This window comes from Delphinapterus leucas, chromosome 5 (genome assembly GCF_059928025.1).
Source record: "Delphinapterus leucas isolate spDelLeu-1000000601 "Yukka" chromosome 5, BTC_Dleu_Yukka2, whole genome shotgun sequence".
Taxonomy (NCBI): domain Eukaryota; kingdom Metazoa; phylum Chordata; class Mammalia; order Artiodactyla; family Monodontidae; genus Delphinapterus; species Delphinapterus leucas.
Window position 1 is genome coordinate 129431798 of NC_143133.1, and position 24438 is coordinate 129456235.

A 24438-nucleotide genomic window follows, 5' to 3' on the forward strand; every position below is an offset into this window, starting at 1 on the left:
GAAAGGTATATAAACCTAGTGTTTTCAGTACTCATTTGATTTCACCATTAATTATAAACTCTGGACATTTTCCCAAAGAGTCTGTTCTGTGGCCACCTGCACTTCTGAAACGTGAAATTAGTTCAGATGCATTCGGTCAGCAGGGGACTGACAGAATGTAGATGGCTGGTTAGCTCAGACAAGACTCTTCCCAGGTAAAGGATGATGTGCTAGGAGTAGAATTAGAACCTTCAGGGAAAAGGTGAAAAAAATCTCAGATTACCTGCTGAACTGGCAGCAAGAGCCCTTTAGCTTTATTTTAAGAAAATGAAAAAGGAGTACTTATACCCAGGGAACCCTCCCCAAAGTTACAGCCCTATCCTGCTGGCTCCTGGTGAGTCACCGAGCCTCCTATACCTACCTTAAGAGCAAAGCTCCACTCCCGTAGGTGTTACCTCAGTACCACCGGTCCTCTAATCAGGGTGTGGAGAGATTTCTACCCTTCGGTTTTTGTGCATTTCTCATCTCGCGGCGCTGTCCACAGCCGCTTGCCTGGTTGCTCTGAGCTATCCCCCCAGGTAGGAAGCACTTTTCTGTCAGTGTTCTGGCTACAAAACTGCATCGGTTTTGAGGGGTCTGCCTTGCTTTTCCCATAAGCCCTGCTATTTCTATTGGGCAGCTCTGCAGAGTACAGGAAGTTTTGGAAATTCGTACAAAGTTACAGAACGAGTGCCTGTATTAACTTACCGACGATCAATACCCTCTTTAAATATGCCACACTTACTGCGTCCATTTTCCAGATGCTCCTTCTGTATGCATCTTCATAAAAATCAAGCAAGTGTGTGAGTTCATTTACTTTGAAGATATTTTCAGGCAGCTGACATTTAGTCTGGTTTACCTTAAATAAAACACCACCTGTGAGAAAGTTCTTTATATAAAGACGATTTTGCTTAATGGCTATAAATTAGATTATCAGAATAAACAGCAAGTTAAACATACTTTTAATGACCAGAATTAAGTTCTATCCAATTCCCCCACTGCCAAAGCCCCAAACTTTCAGGAGCATAAAGAATACCTAAGGTTTAATAGTAGAAATTGATGGTATGATGAAAAACTTCTACTTTTAATCCATAAAAAAGTTTTAAAGAAACTCAAGTGCAAAGAAAAATACAGTGTAATATGAATCCAAACTACTCTGGGGCCCAATACTTCATGTCATGTTCTTTCTTTCTCTTAATTTGCGGGGGGCGGTTGCCGCACAGTGCAGCTTGCAGGATCTTAGTTCCCCGACCAGTGCCACTGCACGGGGATGCTGTTTCATCCCTGTGACTAGGATCCTCAGGACCCCGCTGATCTCAGCCTTGCACTGTCAAGAGCCTCAGCAGCCTCAGAGTCATGGAGAAAGAGGGTGCGTCGTCTTCATGGATTCTTCCGGAGGTGTGGGGGGGGGGAGCTTGACAAACATTCTGACGTTGCCTGTTAAGAGTCAAAGGACAAAGCAGGATCCCTTCAAGATTTCTTCTGTTGCTGCTTCAGTATTTCTAGGAATTCTCTTTGTAAGTGGCAAACTCATTACAATACACTTTCCCTGAGCTCTTCAGTAAACTGCTCAATTTTTCAAGACCTGGAATTATTTTTTTGATTGATCTTTCACTTTTATATAAAACCTTTAAAAACAGCCAAGAACAGGCATCACTTTTCAGCAGTAGGGCAGACCTTTTTTTAAAGCAGTTTGATAGATTAGGCACTTTGATTCACTGAAAACAACCATAAATACAGGATAAACTGTAAACCAACATTTTTGGATGGAATAATCAGGTCAAGAACTAAGGGAAGGTGGCACTTCCCTTGAGAGTATCTGCCAAACCTGGTGAACCTGAACTTCAGTTTCCATGGCTGAGACTGAGAAAAGGAGACAAAGCCCAGACTCCGCTCAAATTAGGGAACCTTGCTTCATAAATCTGGGACCCAAAAGGGCTACCATTAGAGTGAACCAGGGTAACCTAGAGATGAACAAGCTCTTTCCTCCACTCCTGCATCAACCCATCCCCACCCTGACTCCAAGACCATGAGGCAAACTGTAGTTAAAATGGCGCTGGATGTTAACAGTTTGCATCTACCAACCTGAACCCCCCAGTCTATCCCCCCTCCCCCTTCCCCTTGGCAACCAGAAGTCTGTCCTCTACGTCTGTGGGTCTGTTTCTGTTTTGTAGATAAGTTCATTTGAGACTGGCACAACACTGTAAATCAACTATACTTCAATAAAAAAAAAATAATAAGATACATAAGTCACAGCCGTGTAAGGTACACAGGGAAAATAGTCAATATTTTATAGTAACTTTGTATGGCATGTAATCTATAGAGGTATCAAATCACTATGCTGTACACCTGAAACTAATATAAGTCAACTGTACTTCAATAAATAAATTAAAAAATTTTTAATTAAAAAAAAAATGGTGCTGGCATTGGGGGAAAAAGGTCACCTACAGAATTTGTCATTACAAAAGCACTCTCCCGAAAACTCACACACCAGATTCATACCACCTGGAGATCTAAAAAGCCTCAAGCCAAAATTTCAATCTTTATATTAAATGCTAATCTTTAAAAACTAATTTAATAGTACCAAATTGCTGGTGTCGCCAGGAGCCTGGCAGAAGCAAATTCTCCCTGAAAAGACCCAGCCCTCAAAGAATTCCAAAAGATAAAAGTTTCAAGGGAAATGTGCGCGCGCGCGCGCACACACACACACACACACACACACACACACACACACGAGTCACAAAATACATGATAATGAAGGAGCCATGAGGAAGATTCAGCAGAAACTAAAGACAGCAAAAACTGACCTGCAAAGACTTCAGATACCCAGAAATTATAAATGACCAAGAAAAAAAATTTAAAGAACCAATGAGAACTTCCAGAAGTGAAAAACATACTACTAGAAATAAAACTCAAAAGACAGTTTTTGTTCTTTTTTTTTTTTTTTTTTTTGCGGTACACGGGCCTCTCACTGTTGTGGCCTCTACCCATTGCGGAGCACAGGCTCCAGACGCGCAGGCCCAGCGGCCACAGCTCACGGGCCCAGCCGCTCCGCGGCATGTGGGATCCTCCCGGACCAGAGCACGAACCCGCGTCCCCTGCATTGGCAGGCAGACTCTCAACCACTGCGCCACCAGGGAAGCCCAAAAGACAGTTTTAATAGCAGACAAAAATCACTGAAAAGCTAATTCATGAACAGGAAGACAGGGCTGAAGAAATCATCCAGAATGGGGTAAAAAGAGACAAACAGATGGAAATTATGACAGGACGATTAAGAGACATGGATGACAGAGTGAGAAGATCTAACATACAAAATAAGTAGAATTTCAGGAGGAGAGAGTCAATACTTGTTTTGAATTAAAACGTGTAACAACTTGGAAATGGAGGGAACATCCTTTTACCTAGAAAGATTATTTTACAAAACCCCATAGTAAAAATGTTATTTAATAGTGATATTCAGAATTTTCCTTTAAAATCACCAACAAGATTAGGCACCTACTATCACTATGACTTCTAATCAACATTCCTCTTGAACAACTAGGGGTAGGAAGGCCTAGCCAGTGCAACAAGGCAAAGGAAAATAATAAAATGCCTAAGAATTGGGAAGAAAAAAACATTACGTTTTTCAAAGATATGATTGCACAGAAAACGCAAAAGTATCTACAGTTAAATTACTAGATATAATGCGAGAATTTAGCAAATTCACTGGCTATTAAAAAAATCAACATTCAGGGACTTCCCTGGCGGTCCAGGGGTTTAAGACTCCGAGCTTCCACTGCATGGGGCCTGGGTTCGATCCCTGGGTGGGGAACTAAGATCCCACATGCTGCACAGTACGGCCAAAAAAAGAAAAAAGAAAAAAAATAAATATTCAAAAATCAATGCATTCCTATAATCAATGCATTTATCTGCTGTTAAACCAACAACAGATAATACAGTTTTTAAAAGATACCATTTACAAAAACTTAAAAAAAGTTCAATACCCTGGAATAGATTTGACTAAAGATATCCAAGACTTTCATAGTAAAATAACAAAAACTCATTGAAAAACTTAAAACATAATCTCGTAAGTAGAAGAAACAGATACCATGAAGATTCACGACAGTAAAGATATCAATTCTCCCCAAAGCGAAGTACAAATTAAATGCAATTTCAATCAAATTCCCGGTAAGATCTGTGTATGTGTGTGTAGAACCTGAAAAGCCAATTCCAAAATTTATAGGGAAGAACCAAATGCCAAAAATATCCAAGATTCACTTTAAGAACAAGAGAGGAGTATTCCTTTTAGCAAAAGTATGAACAATATAGAGCCACATAAAATGATTAACAGTACAGAAAAGAGCCTGTACGTGAACCCCGCACACAGAAACTTGTTTTATGACAGTTCATATTACCTATCAGTGCAGAAAGGACAGAATTTCAGTTAAGCGGCGCTAGGTAATTGTTTTCATATGGAAAATAATAAAAATAAATTTTCAGTTGGATTAAACACCAAAGTGTGAAAGGCAAAGCTAACCTCAATACTCCCTTTAGACCTTGGCAGGAGTTGACCTCTGCCCTGGGCCTCTGATTTAAAGGTCTTTGCTCTGGGCTTCCTCCAGCCAAGCCCCTTCCCACAAGGGGTCTGCAGGGTCAACGGGGCCTGTCTATATGGAGCCCACTCATCACACATCCCCGTCTAGACTGAGCTCCAGAACCCAAGACCCACAAGTCCCTGCCCAAACGGCTCCAAGCCAGCCCCAGGAGCTACACAGGTTTCTCCCTCCACTTGCCCTTTGGCGAGTGGAAGTGTCACAGGAGACACACCCCAAGGCTCCAGGGCCCCAGGGTTGGCTAAGGAATGGCTATTGTGGGAGGTGGGATGGAACACAGAGACGTGGGCTGAGGTGTCCACACACGGCCACGTGACAGCCCTGGTGTGGGAGAAAACCAAGGAAGGAAGAGAAGCGCAGAGGACCTGGGGTGGGAGCGGGGAGGGTCCGTCGGAGCCTCCCCTTTCGCTGCAGAACTCTGTAAGGAGCCAAGGTTTCGAAATTCAAACCTGGCTTCCCCTGTCATTAGGAAGGTTTATTTGTCAAGGTGGGAAGATAGAGTATATTTTATTTCATTTAACACGTTGTTAGCTAGATTTCTAACCTTTTAAACATTAGACATATGGTGTATGAGCTTCTGTTTGTACTCCTCCTCTGGTCCCAGCTATCATCTCTGTTAGAAGACTATCTAGAGCAGCCCTCGATGCCAAATCAGGCCCTCTGCTTATTCTGTAAAGTCTCACAGATGCCTGAAATATTTACCATCTGGTCCTTTCCAAAAAGAAGCCCTCCAGATCCCTGATCCGGGTAACAATTTAAAACCCTGAAGGAAAAAAAAAGTTTAAAACAAAACACATGGAGTAAAGATCATAAAGGAATAGACTGACAAATTTTTTTGGCCATGCCGTGTGGCATGCGTAATCTTAGTTCCCTGACTGGGGATCGAACCCGTGCCCCCTGCATTGGCAGCGGGGAGTCTTAACCCCTGGACCGCCAGGGAAGTCCCCAAATTTTATCTACATTAAAATTAAGAACCTGAGTTTCGGACTTCCCTGGCGGTCCAGGGGTTAAGACTTCCCGCTTCCAGTGCAGGGGGCTCAGGTTCAATCCCTGGTCGGGGCACTAAGATCCCACATGCTGAGGGGTGTGGCCAACAAGTTAAAAAGAAAAAAGAAGTGAGTTCATCAAAAACCACCAAGACAAGCTATAAACTGGGACCTGATATTTGCAACACATATAATTGACAAAGGACTAGTATCCAAACTAAAAAGTACTGCTATAACCAATAAGAAAAAATTAAACAATACATTTAAATTGAGCAAAAGGACAGGTATTCTATAGAAGAGGAAACAAGTACTGCAATTTTAAACATGAAAATATGCTCTAATGCATTAGAACCAGGGAAATACAATTAAAATCATAATTTGGGGCTTCCCTGGTGGCGCAGTGGTTAAGAATCCACCTGCCAATTCAGGGGACACGGGTTCGAGCCCTGGTCCGGGAAGATCCCACATGCCGCGGAGCAGCTAAGCCCGTGCGCCACGACTACTGAGCCTGTGCTCTAGAGCCCGTGAGCCACAACTACTGAGCCCACGAGCCACAACTACTGAGCTCGTGTTCCGCAACAAGAGAAGCCACCGCAGTGAGAAGCCCACGCACCGCAGCGAGGAGTAGCCCCTGCTCGCTGCAACTAGAGACAGCCCACGCGCAGCAACAAAGACCCAACTCGGCAATCAATCAATCAATAAAGTCATAATTTGGCACGATTTCAATATGGCACTAAAACTATTTTCCAAATTTTAAAGTCAGACATGGGGCAACAGAATTCTCATCATTTCCTGGAGAGGATTTAAATTGGTCCAAACACTTTGGAAGACTACCCATAAATGACAACACAGGCATATCCTCCAACCTATCAATGCCAGAATTAGGGATGGAAACTAAAAACTAACTCTTGACACATGGACACCAAGAGATAAGTACAAAAATGTTGACAGTAGCATGTTTTCTCATAGGGGAACCCTCCCCCCAAAAAAGAGTTGCAAATAGCACATACTGTATATCCATCAATACTGGAATGGATAATTCTGGTAGAGTCACGCTATGGACTATGATACAGAAGTGAAAATGAAGTACAGACCTAAGTATTAATCTGGATGAGTCTAAAAAAACCAAACATGTAAGCAGCATGTATTTGATTCACATGAAATTTTGGAAACAGCGAAATTAAACAGCATCGTGTCAGGAGATACTTATGGTTATGAAAAAATAAAGAAGCGTAAGTGAATGATTAACGGAAAATCCAGGATCCCGGCTACCTCCGCGAGGTGAGGGTGTATAATCTGTGAGAGACACACAGGCATTTCTAAAGCACTAGAAATGTTTTCTTTTTTAACATGGGTGGTAGTTACACTGATGTCTGTTTTACTACTTTTCTTTAAACTGTATACAGATACTAGACACACTCCTTTATATGCACGACTTAATTCACAAAAAACAACATTTTAAAAATAACGGTACCAACCTCATGTTTCGTAGGAGTCTGCTTAAGTTTCAAGCCAGGTGAAACCAAGGGAATTTTTTATTGCAAAATGGAGATATATGGGTTTCTAAAACAGCACTTACCCTGTGCAGCTTTTTCAACATTTCTAGGAGAGTTTTAATGTGACAGTTGTTCTCAGCGGTCCCAGCCCAGTAATTCAGCTGAGCAATGACAGCTGTCTTAAACATATGCACCAGTCTGATGAAAGCAGATCCTTGCAGAGACGCCCAGTATTCCTCTGAGAGACACGGAGGTAAGTAACTGTCAGCATGTAACATTTCTCGGATTCTTAAAGGTAAAAAGTAGTCAATATTTTCTGAAACTGGTAGGATATTTTCATATATATTGTAGTTATAAAGACACATTTGTAATAATTTCTTTCAGTAAACACAATCGGAATTGAAAGTGTAGAATTTAATGTTCTCAAAAAAAAATGCCTTGACAGTAAGAGAGCCACAAATCTGATCTAATTAATTTGTTGGGGGGGAAAAAAAAAAAACTAGACAAAATTAATCAGTCACATTTTTTTGCCCAGAGGAAATAGCATACCGTATTAAAAACCAGATTAAGAACTATTTGTGATTACACGACTCTATTTTGCCCTCTCAGCATGAGTTTTTAACTCTTAAAAACCATCTTTCCGCATTGTATAAAAGAAAAATGCTTTAAACCAGCTTTTCATCGCTTACAGTGTGACAAAACATAAGAAAGAATGGACTTTCTTGGGCTGAATAGTTGTGTCAAAAACCTCATTAGAATAAAATCAAGCCCCTAGACCTAATTTCCAGTGTACTGGAAATACAGGGACAGGAGGAAACAATCAGACAAATCTAGATGTGAGACACTGAACAGGACTACTGACGCACGCTCTTTAAAAAAAAAAAAAAGCCTGTACAATACTTTTCGGGACAAGTGCAGAAATCTGAATATGGCCTAGATGTGAGGTAATATTATGGAATCACGGCTAATCTTATTAGCTGTGGTAACAATGTTGAGGTAATACAGGATTCCATATCCTTAGGAGATGCATGCTGAATATTATGGGTAAAATGTCCTGATATCTCCAACTCACTTCCAAATAGTTCAGCAAAAATAAAATGTAATCTGTACATCAAATGTAATCTGTACACACACGGCAACATGTTAACTGCTGTTGACTCTCAGGTAGAGAGCATCTGGGATTCACTGTACTAGTCTTTCAACGTCTGTGTATGAAGTTCTTCATAATGAAAAGTAGGGGGCAAAGGACCTCATGACCAAGCCACACAGGTATCATTACAAGAACGCTGAAAAGGGACTAGAACAATCCATCTTGGATGAACACAGTAATTATTGCAGCATGTTAGAATATGCTAAGACTAGGAACTAAAAACCATGAATGTGTTCACAATCACCTAAGTTTTGCCGTAACTTCACTAGGCATGTGTTTCCATTGAGAAGACAGTCATGTATTTTCAAATGTAAACCATCAATCTTACCCAGAACCTCTGACGACTGGCCACGCATTTTATAAAGAGCCTCTGCAAAAGGAATCACCAGGCTCTCCCAGTTGTTATAATCATGCATCACAGGACATTCTGGGAGAAGGAAGAAAACTCCTAAAGCTTCTTGATGTGGAGAATGAAATGGAAGATTTTTGAACAGAGTATCCCTGAGACATGTGGTTATCTGTGGTCAAAAAGGATCCAGGAAAAGACACTCAGAACACAGCAATTACTGTAATAAAATAAAGTGTGGAACCCGGAGTTTCATCCCACAGTGAAATTGGAGCAATCACTTGGTCTCTCTAAAACCCATGTTCACAACCCATCTCATCTAGCTTCCCCAATACCTAGGTGTGTAAACGTGTGACAAGTATCCTCTCCGTCCAATTGTTGGGGTTCATGAAGGAGATCAAGAAGAAATCACATGTGCAAGATTATACTGGATAGACTCAGAACTAAAAGGCAGCCCTCCCAATGATGGTCCACATTCTTCCCTCCAGTTCCACTAGCCCATCTCATTTTTTAAAGAGGATGTGTCAGAATCTCCCAAAGCAAAGCAAAAATAAAAAACAAACAAAAACAACGAAAATCCGCATGGTTTCCTGTTACCTTCTCACAGAATCACCTGTCTCATCACAAACTCTCTCCACCAAACTCTAGTTTCTAGCCCTTCCAATCTTCTTAGTTTCCCCAATTCAGAATGCACGTGTTGAAGAAAAATTCAAATGGAATTCTGAATGTTTATGTGTTCTGTGGGCTCAGATAATGGTAATAATTTGCCTAAAAGCCCGTTAAGAAGATAATCTAGTGTTTACAAGGTTCTTATTATTTGTCAGAGACTGTGCGAAGTAATTCACATATATAAGTTCATTTATCCTTGTCGTTTCTCTGTAACATAGATGGTATTATTAACCCCGATTCATAAATGAGAACTCCTCATGTTAGGGAAATTAACCTGCTGAGGGTCACAGAGCTAAGTGAGAATCTCTCCTGGATCTTTCTGACTCCAAAGCTCAAACCCAATCACTAAATTATGAGATACTAGCTAAATGATATCTCTAAATGGACAAAATCTTACAATTATCTATTTTCACATCAAAACATTCTATTGGGCTCCCACCACGAGGTTCAGTCTTCAGAGTCATATGTACAACTGACGGCTGCACGTGTCCCCCTCCTTCCTCTGGGCTCTTCACCATCCACAACCCCAAACCTCCCAGCCCTTTAGAACCACCGTACCGCTCTCAAGCCAGTTATACTGTTTCACATCTTGTGCCTTGGTGCACACCTTCCTGACTGCCTGGAATGTCCTTCCCCTGTAGGTACCTGGTAAACTCCCCTCCCCCTGGGCACCTTGTTTTGAGCACTCTAAACAGAGCTGACCGTTCACTGCCCAGGTAATGAATCAATTCATTCATCTAAAAATATTTATTAAACACCCAGTATGTTCTAAGCTGGAACTAGGGAAGACAACTGACACCTGCACATAGGTATCCGTCTCCTTCAGTAAACCAGGAGCCTCTAAAGACAGGGGTCTCACCACAGTTCCCTACGCATAGCAGTATTCAAATATTTGCTGAATAAATGAAGGAAGGCCAAGTCTGTGGGTCCATGTCACAGAAATCTCAAAACAGAAACATTACAGGTCTTCTGATCCAACTGTCCCATCTGAACCACTGGGAGACTGCTCTATGATTATGTTGCTTGCACTGTATATGATACTGTTCTGGCACAACTAAGGTATAATTAGCCTTAGTGATGAACTGGTCCAACCTCTTCCCTTCACAGATGCAGACATGGCTTTCTGTTCTTGGTGATCTTTCTACTAACTGCTGCAGGGTCCTGATAAAGGTGCATAATTAGGGATCCATTTTACATCAGACTCCTCATTGGGCAATGGTTCTGCCAAAGTTAACATAGTTAAATTTTCCATCTTCCCTTGAGAAAAGAGTGCGCGAGACAGAACCTGCAGCTAAGATACAGAACGCTGAGTGTGACAGACAGAGCAAGAGACCAGGTGAGGGAGCTGAGAGCAGGAAGAGAACAAGCACGAGACAGACAGAAGGAAAGAATAAGAGCCACAGAAGCAGAAGGAAAGACCAAATGGGGGTGGGGGGAGCCAAGAGAAGTGAAGGAGGGGGAGGGAGAGAGAGCGCGCGCAAAAACGAGCCAGAGACCCAGAAAGAAACAGATTGAGAGAACATAGACAGTACCACCCCTAGATCAATCAGTACAGTAGAACAGGGAAATAAATTAATAAAAACTACATTAGGAAAGGCTACCTTCATAAAGGAAGCATGCCTGAAGCATCCCCAAGAGGGAAGCCTAAAGATAGTAGTAACAGTGCTGAAACGAAGAAGCAACAATCTCAGAAAGGACAAGAATATTCTAGAACCTACAGAAAAGGAAGTGCAGACCAGGCAGTCCTTGGTGAGGGGGACATTCATATCAGAAAAAGTGTTTTCATTTCTATACTTATGTTTAAAATAACTGCAAATAAAATGTTGTTCTTATCCTAGTGTACCAGTCTCACAAATATTTTAATTATCTTCCTAAAGCCCTAAATTGAAAACATTCCCTCTAGGGGAGTGCCTGTACATACACGTGTATGTGTGTGTGGGCACCGATGAACTAGTTAGATTATTTGTAACCTAAGTGCCTCCTCTACCAGTTATTTCACCCTAAGTGGGGAAACTCCTGAATGGTAGCTGAGTTTAACTTAATCTGTATATGCCACAGGGTCTCAAAGAGTATCTGAAAACAAGATATTTCTTCTGAAATTTTGAGTTCTTATAAAAATGTTCCAGTGTATTTTCTTTTTCCAAGTAACAATCTGAAGAATACCACCGTGTTAGTAATCCAGTCCTTTTGGGTTAACTCCTTAAAGGTGTCCCTTGCTGCATTTAAGTCCAAATGAAGAGACATCGTTTCTTCAGCTATTCTGTGGAAGGAAGGTAAATGAAAAATGGATGAATAAGTAAATGGAAACGGACACTTCAAAATTAAATATTTTATTAGATTATTTATCCAGATGAAAAGTTTCTTCTCAAGCTTGCTTCATTTTAATAAAATTACTTTTTTCCCACCTTTTCAATAACTATAAAAATTTGACTGAATACAAACACAATTGAAAATATTAGTTGACAAAATGTGATTATTTCTGAAATGTCAAAAAATATCAAGGCTGCATTAACTATACATACGCTATCGGACTTTACATCAGATACTGTCTTATCTTAAATGAGTAATCAATAAATATTTATTTTCCAGTACAAAAAAAAAAAATAGCCACAGGAAAAAGGTAAAGGTATTTCTTGTTTTCCAGTTACATGAACTACAAGCAGGAACCAAAAAAGGGGTTTCAGAGCAGTAAATTTTTAGTAATCAAAGAGAAAATTACTAATGAAATGTCTATCTTAACTCAAGAATTACATTTATACTGGACTGAATATATTGTCTAAAAATAGACCCATTCTTTGTGAAATAATACATATATTTAGTGTCTGAAAACAGAAAAAGTTCTTTTAAATAAATATTATACCACTATTTAGGAAAAGAAGTACAAAGTCATTATTTCATAATACTTAAAAATTCAAAGAAACCTCAGTATCTAGTAATAAGGAAGTAAGTAAATTAAGGTACGCCCTTCCCATGGAATACCATGCAACCATTAAAATGATGTTATGGGGAAATACTGAATAATATAAAAATGGAATAAAATGGAAAAATGGGCAAATGTATTCAGTGCGAAGAAATGTATAAAACAATATAATCCCCTTTTTTGTAAAACTACAGATTTGCATAAAAAATATTTATACAAACACTAGCTATTACGCTTAAGTGGTGAATTTTGGCTGATTTCCATTTTCTTTTTGTTTCATGTCTTTTTTTTTTGACATTTTCTACAGCAAGCATATATGTGCTTTTGTAGGGAAAAAAAAGGTACTTTTTAAAAAGAGATAAAGACATACATAATTATTTTACCCTCAAACCATTTTCTTTACCATCTATCACAGTTTCTTAAATTGAGATATAATGGACACATAACATTATATTAGTTTCAGGTGTGTACAACATAATGCACTGATATATGTATAGCATATACTGTGAAATGATCACAAGTCTAGTTAATATTCATCACCACACACACTTACACATTTTTTTTCTTGTGATGAGAACTTGTAAGATCTATTCTCTCAGCAACTTTCAAACATACAATACAGTATTATTAACATAGTCACCATGCTATCTATACATAGTGTTTTCAACAGAATTTTAAAGTTATTATATATATTACCTTTCCCTTAAAAAACTTCCAGCCAGACATGCAGGAGATGAAAATATCTCTCTGATTTCCCTGTATTAGGAATAAGATGGTGGTTAAAACAAATCAGAATATGCCTCCTTGTAGCAGGAGACATGATAAATTGTCCTTCAAACTCCTCCCTCCATCTCCAATTTATCTGCATGTGGCCATGGGCATCTGAAAGTCTCATTTGCGAAATCTCAAAGTTTCAGAGGCAAACATGGGAAATAAAAAGATACGTACTCAGAGAAGCCAGAGGGGAAGAGGATAAGGCTTGACCTAGGATATTTTCTTGGACAAATAAAACACTCCCAACCCACCCAGCTTTCCAAGCCCTACTTATTTCTATTCCACTGGAGTAGAAACAAAAAAAATTACCAGAAATGAAAGGTGGGGATGTATGTTCAGTTGTGTCATAGAAGTACCGGCACCAATAGCTCCTGACCATTTGTGCTCTGCACGATGCAACTATTTGGTATAACTACTTTCCAGAATTAGGAAGCCATACCTAAACATGTCTCTAAAAGGAAATGCCTGTATAAATGAGTATAATTTGTACAGATGGTAGAAGTTCTGTCGTTGAGAGTAAGGTTGCCTAAGCTGTTCAGCTGTGAATAACAGCTCAACAAACAAGAGGCTCTAAAGTCAACGAGGGTTGAGAAACTGTAGACTATATTTCCTGCTCAGTATCACAATTAAACATATCAAAGGCCCAGAGAAGTCCTGCGATAAAGAAAGACGCCCCCATGGAGCTTACATGCTAAATTGTATGTGTCAACTTGGCTAGCCCATGGTACCCAGAGATTTGATCACACACCAATCTAGATGTTGCTATGAAGGTATTTTTTAGATGAGATTAACATTCAAATCAGAAGACTGTGAGAAAAGCAGATTACCCTCCATAATGTGGGTGGGCCTCATCCAATCAGTTGAAGGCCTTAAGAGAAAAAGTCTAAGGTCTCCAGAGGAAGAGGGAATTCTGCCTCCAGACTGCCTTGAGACTCAAGCTGCAATATCAACTCTTCCCTGGGTCTCCAGCCTGCTGTCCTGCCTCAGAGATTTTGTACTTGCCATCCCCTACAATTGCATGAGCCAATTCCTTAAAATCTCTCCCCACCACCCTCAAACACACCCTATTGGTTCTGTTTCTCTGCAGATCTCTGACTAATGGACCACTAGTGGACCACAAAATCTCACATCTCTGTATTGTGCAGAACCAGTTGGGGAAACACTGCTTTAGAGAGCTATATGAGCAGACAGACACTTAGGGTGCACCTTTTTGTATTCTGCCACTGTTTAGTCCCCACATCAGCAATCCATCTCTTTACAGTGCCTTCATTCAAGGTAGGAATTCTCCTCCTCAGATTAACATAGGAATTCTGTAAACAAACAAAATAGTAAAATACAGTAACTTAGACACCACAGAAATAGGTATCCAACTCTTAGGCATGTTCTAGGGATAGAGAGTAATACTAAGCATGGATAACATAGCTCTGCAAAAATCATACAGTAAGATTCTACCAAGGAACAATCCATCATTTGTCTGGTTGCCAATTTCTTGTCCAAGGGTGCTTAGATCCAAAGTAAGTTTCTCTGAATGCCCCAACACTGAACACTTTATACGGGTATGATCAGATTAAACTGAACATCAGACAGCTTTGAGTGGAGAGATCCTAAAAGGACTGGGTATAGAAGTAGCAGGAACTCAGTTGCCTTGGTGGAGTAGGATATGGAGGTTACGGACTGATTATTCATAAGACTATAAACCTCGGGTCTTTTTTAGTATTGGCTGGCAAAGTCACTTCAGAATATCAACCTGTTGGTTCACAAGCACCCTGACCAAAATGCTCTTGGCAAGGAGCCTCCCGAAAGGTAAGCAGAGTCTAAGGAAATCACACGTATCTGACATACACTAAGGGCACATCTGCTGACTTTTGTGAGTAAATACGTATGTAGTTTAGACAATAAAGGATCGATAACGTCTAACCATCCCCCAAACTCAGCCTAGTAACCTGATGATTTTGGAATTCACCAAATCTAGATTCTAGAACCTTCAGTTTTGCTTAAAATACCAAGTTATAAAACTTCTAGAGATCTATTTTTATTTACCTCTTTTTCCACCCAAAGCAAAATGCTTTGATCTCCTCCAGCAATCATTATTAACTCCTTTTCTGAGGAATGGCTTTCTGAAAGGGATTTACAAAAAATAAGAGTTTAGAAACTCATCTGATACAAATATACACATTCAGCCTAAATAATTTTAGATTCTTCTTAAACTGAGTCCTTTTACCTTTCTGACAGACAAAGACTCAGTACATTTCCTACCAATAAAGCAGAAATACACATCTACTTCAGAGTAAAGTCTAGTTAGCAAACATAGATGATTCGCAAGGTCGGCAACGTGCTATCGGTTTAACACACATAATTAACATAAATGCTTATATATACAACACAGTCAAACAAATACTTGATTAGTTAGCTGTTCCCTGGTTTAATTCAGCGCCTCTTACTAAAAACCCTATTTATTATTCTACAACTCAAGATTTAATCAACGACTACTGGCTGTGAAGGATGTAAGTACTTCAAAAGCCTATGCAAGTGGTTATAAGAAATCAGATATAATACTTGATCTGCTTAAGGAAGTAACCCGACTGTTCATTTCCCCAGAAGAACTGAGAGAATTCTGGTACTTCCGGTCACCACTAAGCTTTCAGAAACAAGTGACCCAAGGGCTCCGAGGCACTTCTACAGTGGAACGTTTCAGAGCGAAGGCTCTAAAGTTACACAGGGCACAGTTCACGTGTCCAGCCACAACCCTTCCCGGGCTAACCTTCTGCCCTCCAAGTCTCTGCACCCTCCAGCAGAAGACGACTGAGAGTACACATCTCCTGGAACTGTTTAAGGGCCGGTGAGCTAGGCACAGTTTACACTGCCTGGCATATGTCAGCTGCTCATCATTCTGAGGGTTTTATATGATTATGAGTCAATTTAATCAGGTAAGAAGAACAATCACTATGGAATTAATAGGTCCCTTGAAAACTGGAATCAGAGGCCGCATAGGCCTCTGAACCCATATAGTCTATTTTATGTTGTATCGTTTTAAATCCACATTAATCTTAACCTGAAGGGCTAAGGGAAAACTAATGGTTATTTCGACTTGATAAATTAGATTGGCTGTGTTACGCTGGTTACAAGTAAACGAATGAAAGCAATGTTTAGAAAACCTCCCTTCACAGTCAGACATTTCTTTTTTTGCCCACATTACATACTTAGAACAATCAGTTTCTCAACCAAGGTATTCATGCCGAATCCTGTGCTCCTAAAGAACTTACCAAATGTGAGTTCTTCATTTGATGACAATTTCATGGGACATGGTATCAGCTGATTATGTGTTCCACCGTTCCCTAGTTGTCCTTCTTTTCCAGAACCAAAAGAAAAGACCTTCCCCAAATCAGAAACATAGGCAAGTGTGTGCTGCCTATTAAATGAAAGCACATATGGTCAATTCTCAATTATCCACAATGATTAGAGTATGCAGCAATCCGGTAAACTGAAGAGATTATGCTACTCAGAGAAACAGCTAACCAACTTCCAATGGATGACATTAGCCACCTAGAAACTAAGAAACCTCTAATGTGTGGCTGAGATGATCGTGGAACCCCTAAGCGTGCTGAAGGCAATGATGCTGCACCCTGGCAAAGGACGTTCCCTTCATCAGAACAAGCACCACCTCTTGCCTTCTACTCCTTCTTTAGGCCTTGGCTTGAGTCACCACCTTCTGGAAGACATCTGAGTCCCTCCCCTCCCCATCCTAGAAGATAGCATTAGGTGATCCTCCCTGAGCTCCTGCTCTATTTCCCAAAGACCTTTATCATGCTGATTTTCTTACTGATTTGCCTGATGGCCTCTCCTACTATACAGATGTATAAGGAAAGAATCTGGCCTTACTCCGAGGTCTGGCTTTTGTCCTCACTTCCTGGGAGGTAATGTCTAAACCCTTAGAATTTTCCAAGTGATAGGAGTGTCTCTGTTATTCATGGTAGGCCCGCCCCTAAGACCACACCTAATAGTTTATCCAGGTGGCTCATGGAAGCCCCCCCAGCTGTATGTAAGCCCAACCTCTCGATACACAGAGGCTGGAGGCTGAGTTCAACCACATGGGCAATAATTCAATCAATCATGACTAAGCAATGAAACCCCAATAACAACCCTGGACTTGGGTGAGCTTCCCTGGTTGGCAATATACTTCAGTCGTGTAGCAGGCTGGGAGGAGGTAACACGGCCCATGGCTCCAAGGGGAGTGGACACCAGAAGCTCCTCATTTGGACCCCTTCTAGACTCTGTCTTATGCATCTCTTCCTTTGACTGGTTCTAACTTGTATCCTCCTCTTGTAATAAAAGTGACCATCAGTGTAGTAGCTTTCAGTGAGTCTTGTGTCTTTCCAGTGAATTTTCCAGTGTTAGTAGGGGTACTGCCTGGTTTGCAGTAAGACATTTCTAAGATGAGGACTCCTTCTGTAACACATGCTACTCGGAGGAATGTATGTTACGAAAAATCCAAAGTGGTGACAATGTTCCTTTGGTTAATGCAGAGATGGAGTGATGATATCAATGGATAAACCTTTCTAACTCATGTTTGTTCATTTTTTTCCAAATAAATAACTTTTTTTTTAAGATAAAAGTGCATTCGAACAGTTACAAAGGTATTTCACTAAAGGACCAACAGAAAGTAAATATATTTACACATTAAAAAAAATCAATGAAAGTAAATATCTATAGTAAAATATTTATTATGATTGTCTAATAATGTAAAATTAACCATCTTCACCTATCTGAAAATGTCTGATACCTTTATTTCAATCAAAGAAACTTGATGGAAATTTTATTAAACTACCTATCTAAATTTACTGTGCATATCTTACCAATTTTCATTGACACTTTACAACTTACCTTCCACATGCTATCTGGGTCACTCTATTCCCAACGAGTCCAGTTACCAAACAGGGTCTTAACTCATTCTGTGTTGAATTGTGACCGAGTTGTCCATACTTTCCAGCACCAAAAGTAAACACCAGCCCACCCTAAAGAAAGGGAACTTCATATCAGATTCTAGAGAAATATGACACAGAAGTAAACACTCACTGATGCAAAGGCATCAGTGAAAAATCAATAAAATCACCATCAAAGCAAAGCCCCCCAGTGATCAGGACAGTGCTGCATGTGGGCAGTGGTGACCTTTCTTTCCTGGGAAACGCTAGCTGCCCACATCTCCAGGTTCTAGTGCTTTCTCCACTACAAAGTGCTCTCCTGGAGTTACAGTCAGAGAGACAAGGGTAACGCACCTTTGTTAGCAGGGCAGTGTGAGAGCCACCACAAGCGAGAAATTCAACTTTCTGATTGTCCAGCATTTCAATAAGGGAAGGAGAATCTTTATCTAGGCAAGGGAAAGAAGAGTTCAAGTGACCCAAAGGAAATGGTGAATTTCACACTGGAGTTCCACCTACTGATAAAATACCCAGACCACTTCCTCTAGGCCCATCACAACAGCTCCTAACACACTGACAAGAAAGGCTCTGTGTTGGTACCTTTAGGTCTAAAAGCAGAGGTAGGCAGTGGTCAAAGGGCCACAGTCGGGGGCCCTCACCTGTGAAAGTGTCACTTTCACTTCCCAGAGCCCATTCTTCTCTTTTGAACCTGACCTGATTAGCCTTCATTGAAGCATACCTGGTATTTCCAAGTCCCATCTAGCATTACCCTTTTAATGAACATAAAGCTTCTTTTTTTCTTTCAAAGTCTCTACTACACTGTCCTTCCCTTACACTACCTCTTCTCTCTTTCACGATTATTTTCTTGTCCAGCCACTTAGAGATTCAGCAAAAATAAGTTCAACTGTCCTTTATTCCTTTTCCTCCTCTGAGTATTTTTCTAACACTGACTTAAGGGTTCTCCTGAGTAACTAGCATTGGACCATGTGAGGCAGAAATGCAGTTATCTGATCAGTAACTCTGGGGGGAACGTGTACATCACCACAGCTAATAAAGCAGCCGAGTTTGCCACACCTGAAATCTCTAACAAGGTGTTTGGGGTAATCAGAAATATTGCCATCTGCTTTGCAGAGGTAGCTCAATAATGCGAATTGTTTTGTTTTCGTGTGTGTGTGTACAGATGTAATGAATATCTTATGAGACTAGGACAGGTGAGTTTCTAAATAGAATTTTAGTATCCTTTTGTCCTAATGTAATTGGAATAATAGACATTTAAGTGCACAAGTACCTTGAAGGTCACTTCATCCAAACTCATCACTTTACAGAAAAAGAAAATAAGACCTAGAGAAAAGTAAGTGACTTGGGTAGGCCCTGAAATTAGTTAACTTCAAGTGGGAATCACAGCCCAGGTATTCTGATCCCCAGTCTGATGCTCTTTCCCTTTTTCCCACTTGGCCCTGACACACATCTCAGTTACAGCCATGACCTGCACACTGCACATGCGTGTCCTTTAGACCGATTCTGCCCTGAAGTCAGAGGGATAACCGGGGAGATCAGTGCTAATGAAAGTGGGGACCTGAATCATTTTTGCCAGGGAAGTCTGTGGTACATTCATCTCTTGTATGACAAACATGTATTTGTTTAGAATATGAATTTGAAAATATGTTTCCATACTGTCGGTGTGGCCCAGGCCCAGCTGTCCACAATCATTTCTTCCCCATGAGTAAATGTTTCCCGACATGGATAAGGCCATGCTGTGGGCTTCTCCTGCAGAAATCTGAACCAAGGGGACTCCTGAGAGGTGCTCCACGATCTGCGGTGTAGGGACCGAGGCAAATATTCTTCCAACTCCAAGCTGGCCGTCTGAGTTCTGTCCCCACGCAAAAAGCTCACCACCTTGACGTAAACAGAGAAAACGCTGTCTTAGTTAAGTTTAAAATGCAGCAGATATCACCCTAGGACATTATGTGCTATCCATACTATACCATCATGATCTCCTCCATTCAAACTGACAAGGCTGCCCAGATCCTCTCATGTCTGGGTCAGAAAAACCAGAACCTTCTCTTTAGCAATGACAGTTACAATTCCTTACCTCTTACCTCAAAGGGTAGTGCTATGAACTGAATGTCTGTGTCCCCCCAAAACTCCTACGTTGAAATCCTAACCCTCAGTGTGAGGGTATTAGGAGGTGAGGCCTTTGGGCGGTGACTAGAATTAGATGAGATCGCGAGGTGGAGGGCACACATGAATGGGGTTAACGCCCTCATAAATGGGTCCCCAGAGAGCTCCCTCATCCTCTCCACCTGTTAGAAAACTGGCCCTCACTAGACACCGAACCTGCTGGAACCCTGGCTTTGGACTTCTACCTCCAGAACCGTGAAAAATAAATTTCTGCTGTTTAAGCCACCCAGTCTATTTTTGTTATAGCAGCCCGAACGGACAAAGAATAAAGCTATCTGAATATATTATAATCAAATTCAAGAAACACTTATGTTATAAATCCCACAGGATGGGCCCATGAAAGATAGAAACATTCTACATTTGGGAAAATGAAACCTAAAACTACTTTTCTTTCTTTCCCTCTCCCACGTGCCTTAAGATGCCAAATAAATACCTTAAAAATACATTGAAAACCGCAGCACAGTATTTTGAAAGAGTGAGCATCTTCTTCCATTAATTGAATATATGGAACATATTTTTATTTTACTTATTTATTTTAAAAATTCTTATTGGAGAATAGTTGACCCACAATGTTGTGTTAGTTTCAGGTGTACAGCAAAGTGAACCAGTCATACCTATACACATTGGATCATACTTTTAAAGAAAAGTTCTTAGATATTATCTAATAGAGGTGACAGTATCTAATGGAGTCTAAAAAAATATACCGGAGATTTAACGTTTACTGAGCAGGACCTGGTGGGAGACAGAGGTTTTCCTTCAAACGTAATTATCACATGCCTATCAGCCACCAGGAATATTATGATACCACTAAGAACGATCAGTAGTTCCCTTTCTTGCTTTCCCAACTTTCATTCTTCCTAGATTGTGATTTACCAATTACAAACCCTGAACAACCCCTTCGCCCCACATCCCTAGATCCTGGGCTTCTTGAAGGCACAGTGTGTCTGTCTCATCTTCACCACCTCAACATGGTAGATACTCAAAATGAAAGATCCGTTCATAAAAGGATGAACTCAAACAACCAGTTTTTTCCAATACAAGTTTTATACACTCAAACCTTAACAGGGCCTTCAGTACAGGTCAAATACTTGATTACTTACTTCCCTTGAATTCCAGCTTTCATTCAGTTTATGTTTATATCTGTCCTACGTATTTAAAACATTTCTTTGATCCTGAATTCCCCCCTCTATCGCCTTCCTGTCTTAATTAGGTCAAGTTTCTTCAGGAAATACTCCATATTCACTACTTCCCTTCCCTACCATTATGGTATCCGATAAGAAACAGGAAGTAATAAAGGGCTGGGGAGAATCTCTGAATTCAAAAGGTAATGTTAAAACACGTCAGAGGCCTGCAAACTGGTCATAAAAGCAGACCCAAGGGATTCTGAGCTCCTATCATGGGAGCTAGAAGAGCACTAGGAAAAGGGAAGAAAGTTCTGGAAAAGGGTGGACCATGCCTGGTCCTGCTTCCAGAGAGGAGATTTTGATTATTCAGAATATTTTCACTGTTTCATATTTGAAAAATAAAAAAACATGGAACTTCTGAAATAAAGCTCTAGGCCCAAGAGGTAGCCCAGGTTCCATGTCACCAAACCAAACTTTCATGCCCCTGTAAATGCTCCGCTTGACCAGAAACACAGCATATGCAGTCAGCCAATCCCCAAACACCAAGTCTACGCTGCGCTCTACACTTATTTCCTTGTTCCTTGATCTTTCTAAACGTCAGCCAGGCAACCTTAGCCAATCATGCCCGGTTTCCGCGTTGAGGCTTCTAACACTAAACTCGCCCTTGCCCGAAACCCCTCGGGAAGACTGTTCCACTGCTTGTGAAGCCCTATACACTCTCAATCCATGGGTTCTTTTCCCTTAAATAAAGGACATCAAACTCGTTACCAAATTGTTTTAGTTTTGTCATTTGACAGAAGAAAAGGTAGGAATAATAATTATGAAAACCTGAAGATTTTATAGGTTCAAGAATTCTAATTTTGTATCTCCTTTAGTAGTGCTCTAGACCATATCACATTCAAAACCATACTTCTGTCCTCTTACAAAGTGAAGCACATACATTCTACTAGTTCTATACACACACACATTTGCTCCCTCTAAGAAACAATTTAATATTCCAGAAAAGTACCTTTTGAGAGTGCAAGCGAATGATAATCTCCGCATGTGATCTGAATTATATTATTTTTTTCTTGTAAAATGCACTGAAACCTGATGAAAGAAAATGTTTTATATTGATCACATAATGGAAGTCACAACATTGATGTAAGAATTATTAACTGTATTTAATTAGGATTGAAGCTCAAAACATTAAATTTACTGCTTCACATTCAGCACATCTAAAATTATTATAATAATAACATGCTTTAATTAGTGGCTTAAAAAGAAAATAATGTGCATTACAAAACTGTGGTAAGATGATTCTAAGACACTTTTGCAAACAATAATTTTATGATGCAGGAATAATACAAGATGAAAATAACTTCTAATTCACATGATCTACTAGTAAAAAGTCTCACAAATCATTCCATGATAATTCATTTTTTCCCAAGGTTGAAAACTATTTCTGTAAATATAACTTATAGTATTATTATGAGGGTTAAATGAGTTAATGAACGTGCAAGTCCAGTTTGGGGCTACGTGGACTGAGCAATCATTTCCTTTAAATGCCAAAGCAACACATGGTGCATGCAATGGGAGACATAAATTGATTTCTAGTTCATTGATAGAATTCACTTGTCCAGAATTCATCATTTACTTAAGATGTCACTGTATAAAGCAGGCGACAAGGATCATATAAAGTAACATCTTCCAACAAAAATTATGATTGCCTTTTGAGTAAAATTTAAATAATTTTTAATAAAAGAAAAAACCTTCCTTACCTTGCATGTTTTATGCTATAGTTGTACTCAAATGGTTTTCCATCTGAGGAGAGAACCAGCATGTGCTCTGCTCCTTGGTCCATGGAATGTATCTTCATTTTTTTCCCTAACTTAATGCACTCTGCAGAGCAAATCCAACCAGGAGCTGTCACCATTCTGTTACCCACTATTATTATGCATTTCATCATAATACACTTAAAACACCTGGAAAAAGTTTGCTTTTAGATTCCTGTTCAAGAAGTTCAGAAAGAGAAACTAAATTTGAAGAGCTAGAAATGAAAAAGGCTGTAAGAAAATATATCTTAATTTTTGGACAACACAACTCTTTTTTTTTTTTTTGGTACGCAGGCCTCTCACTGTTGTGACCTCTCCCGTTGCGGAGCACAGGCTCCGGACGCGCAGGCTCAGCGGCCATGGCTCACGTGCCCAGCCGCTCCGTGGCATGTGGGATCTTCCCGGACCGGGGCACGAACCCGTGTCCCCTGCATCGGCAGGCGGACTCCCAACCACTGCGCCACCAGGGAAGCCCCCACAACTCATTTAAAAAGTAAATATATTGTGTATTCTGAGATACACTCTTTCCAAAAACAAAACAAATAACAATAATAAACCCCTCCTGACGCTCCATCTAGAAGCCAAGGCCTATATTCTTAAAAGGAGACATTTGGTTTGGGGGGACGATTTTTAAAAAGGATGTTGTTAAAAGAACTGTTATTGGCATCAGTGCATATTTAGCCCTTTATAAAAGTTAAAGATTTAAAATTGTCCACTATGCCATTTACTCTTATTTAATTTGTTCACAAAAAGTAGGTTAGATTTGGGACCCTGTTTCAGTTTTCAGTTCTAACGAAAAAAAATTTATTCATGTAAAAATATCAAAGCACAAACGACTTCATAATAAAAATGCTAAGAGAACCAAAACAGTTTGGTAATAAAGAAGAAATCGCCCAACAGACTAAAGTTTTTTAGAGACCCAGCATTTCAAATCAGTTGAAAAAAGGGAGGGTTTATTCAAAAAAAGGTATTGGGACATCTGGCTAGCCAGTCTGGAGAAACAAATCAATCTAGATCCCCCTACTTCATTCCTTAAGTCAAAATAATTTCCAAGTGTATCAAAAATTTTAGGTTTAAAAGTAAAATCTTAAAATTTGTATAAAGATGAGAACATTAAAAAAAGAAACTGGATTGTGAATAGCTTTCTAACATAACACAAAATGCATACGCCTCCGTAAAAGACTGATGAAGTAGACAATAAAATAACCTTAGCTAAAGGCAAGTCGGGGAAAATTTTACAACATATATGACCGACAAAAGGCTCCTCTAACTCAATATTCAAAAACTCTTCGAAATAAATACGAAAAAGATGACAACTCAATTTTTTCTTTTTTTTTTTTTTTTTTTTTGTGGTACACGGGCCTCCCACTGCTGTGGCCTCTCCCGTTGCGGAGCACACGCTCCGGACGCGCAGGCTCAGCGGCCATGGCTCACGGGCCCAGCCGCTCCGCG

The 24438-nt window shown here is 40.1% G+C and overlaps 1 protein-coding gene across 3 annotated transcripts in view; it reads right to left on the reverse strand.

The window, feature by feature from the left end:
- Nucleotides 1-24438, reverse strand: part of LOC111179054 (E3 ISG15--protein ligase HERC5) — a 41515-nt gene that overhangs the window by 15770 nt on the left and 1307 nt on the right. For 2 of the 3 annotated variants that reach the window (XM_022582309.3, XM_022582307.3), the window contains exons 2-14: nucleotides 22933-23053; nucleotides 22182-22261; nucleotides 19542-19763; nucleotides 18225-18316; nucleotides 17833-17963; nucleotides 16215-16360; nucleotides 14992-15068; nucleotides 14158-14261; nucleotides 12874-12933; nucleotides 11421-11517; nucleotides 8571-8760; nucleotides 7176-7330; nucleotides 764-877 (exon numbers count right to left, since the gene is read on the reverse strand). In XM_022582309.3, coding sequence (XP_022438017.1) covers nucleotides 764-877; nucleotides 7176-7330; nucleotides 8571-8760; nucleotides 11421-11517; nucleotides 12874-12933; nucleotides 14158-14261; nucleotides 14992-15068; nucleotides 16215-16360; nucleotides 17833-17963; nucleotides 18225-18316; nucleotides 19542-19763; nucleotides 22182-22261; nucleotides 22933-23053 — 1589 coding nt within the window. The remainder of the gene's footprint in view (nucleotides 1-763; nucleotides 878-7175; nucleotides 7331-8570; nucleotides 8761-11420; nucleotides 11518-12873; nucleotides 12934-14157; nucleotides 14262-14991; nucleotides 15069-16214; nucleotides 16361-17832; nucleotides 17964-18224; nucleotides 18317-19541; nucleotides 19764-22181; nucleotides 22262-22932; nucleotides 23054-24438) is intronic. The other variant, XM_022582308.3, reaches the window with a different exon arrangement.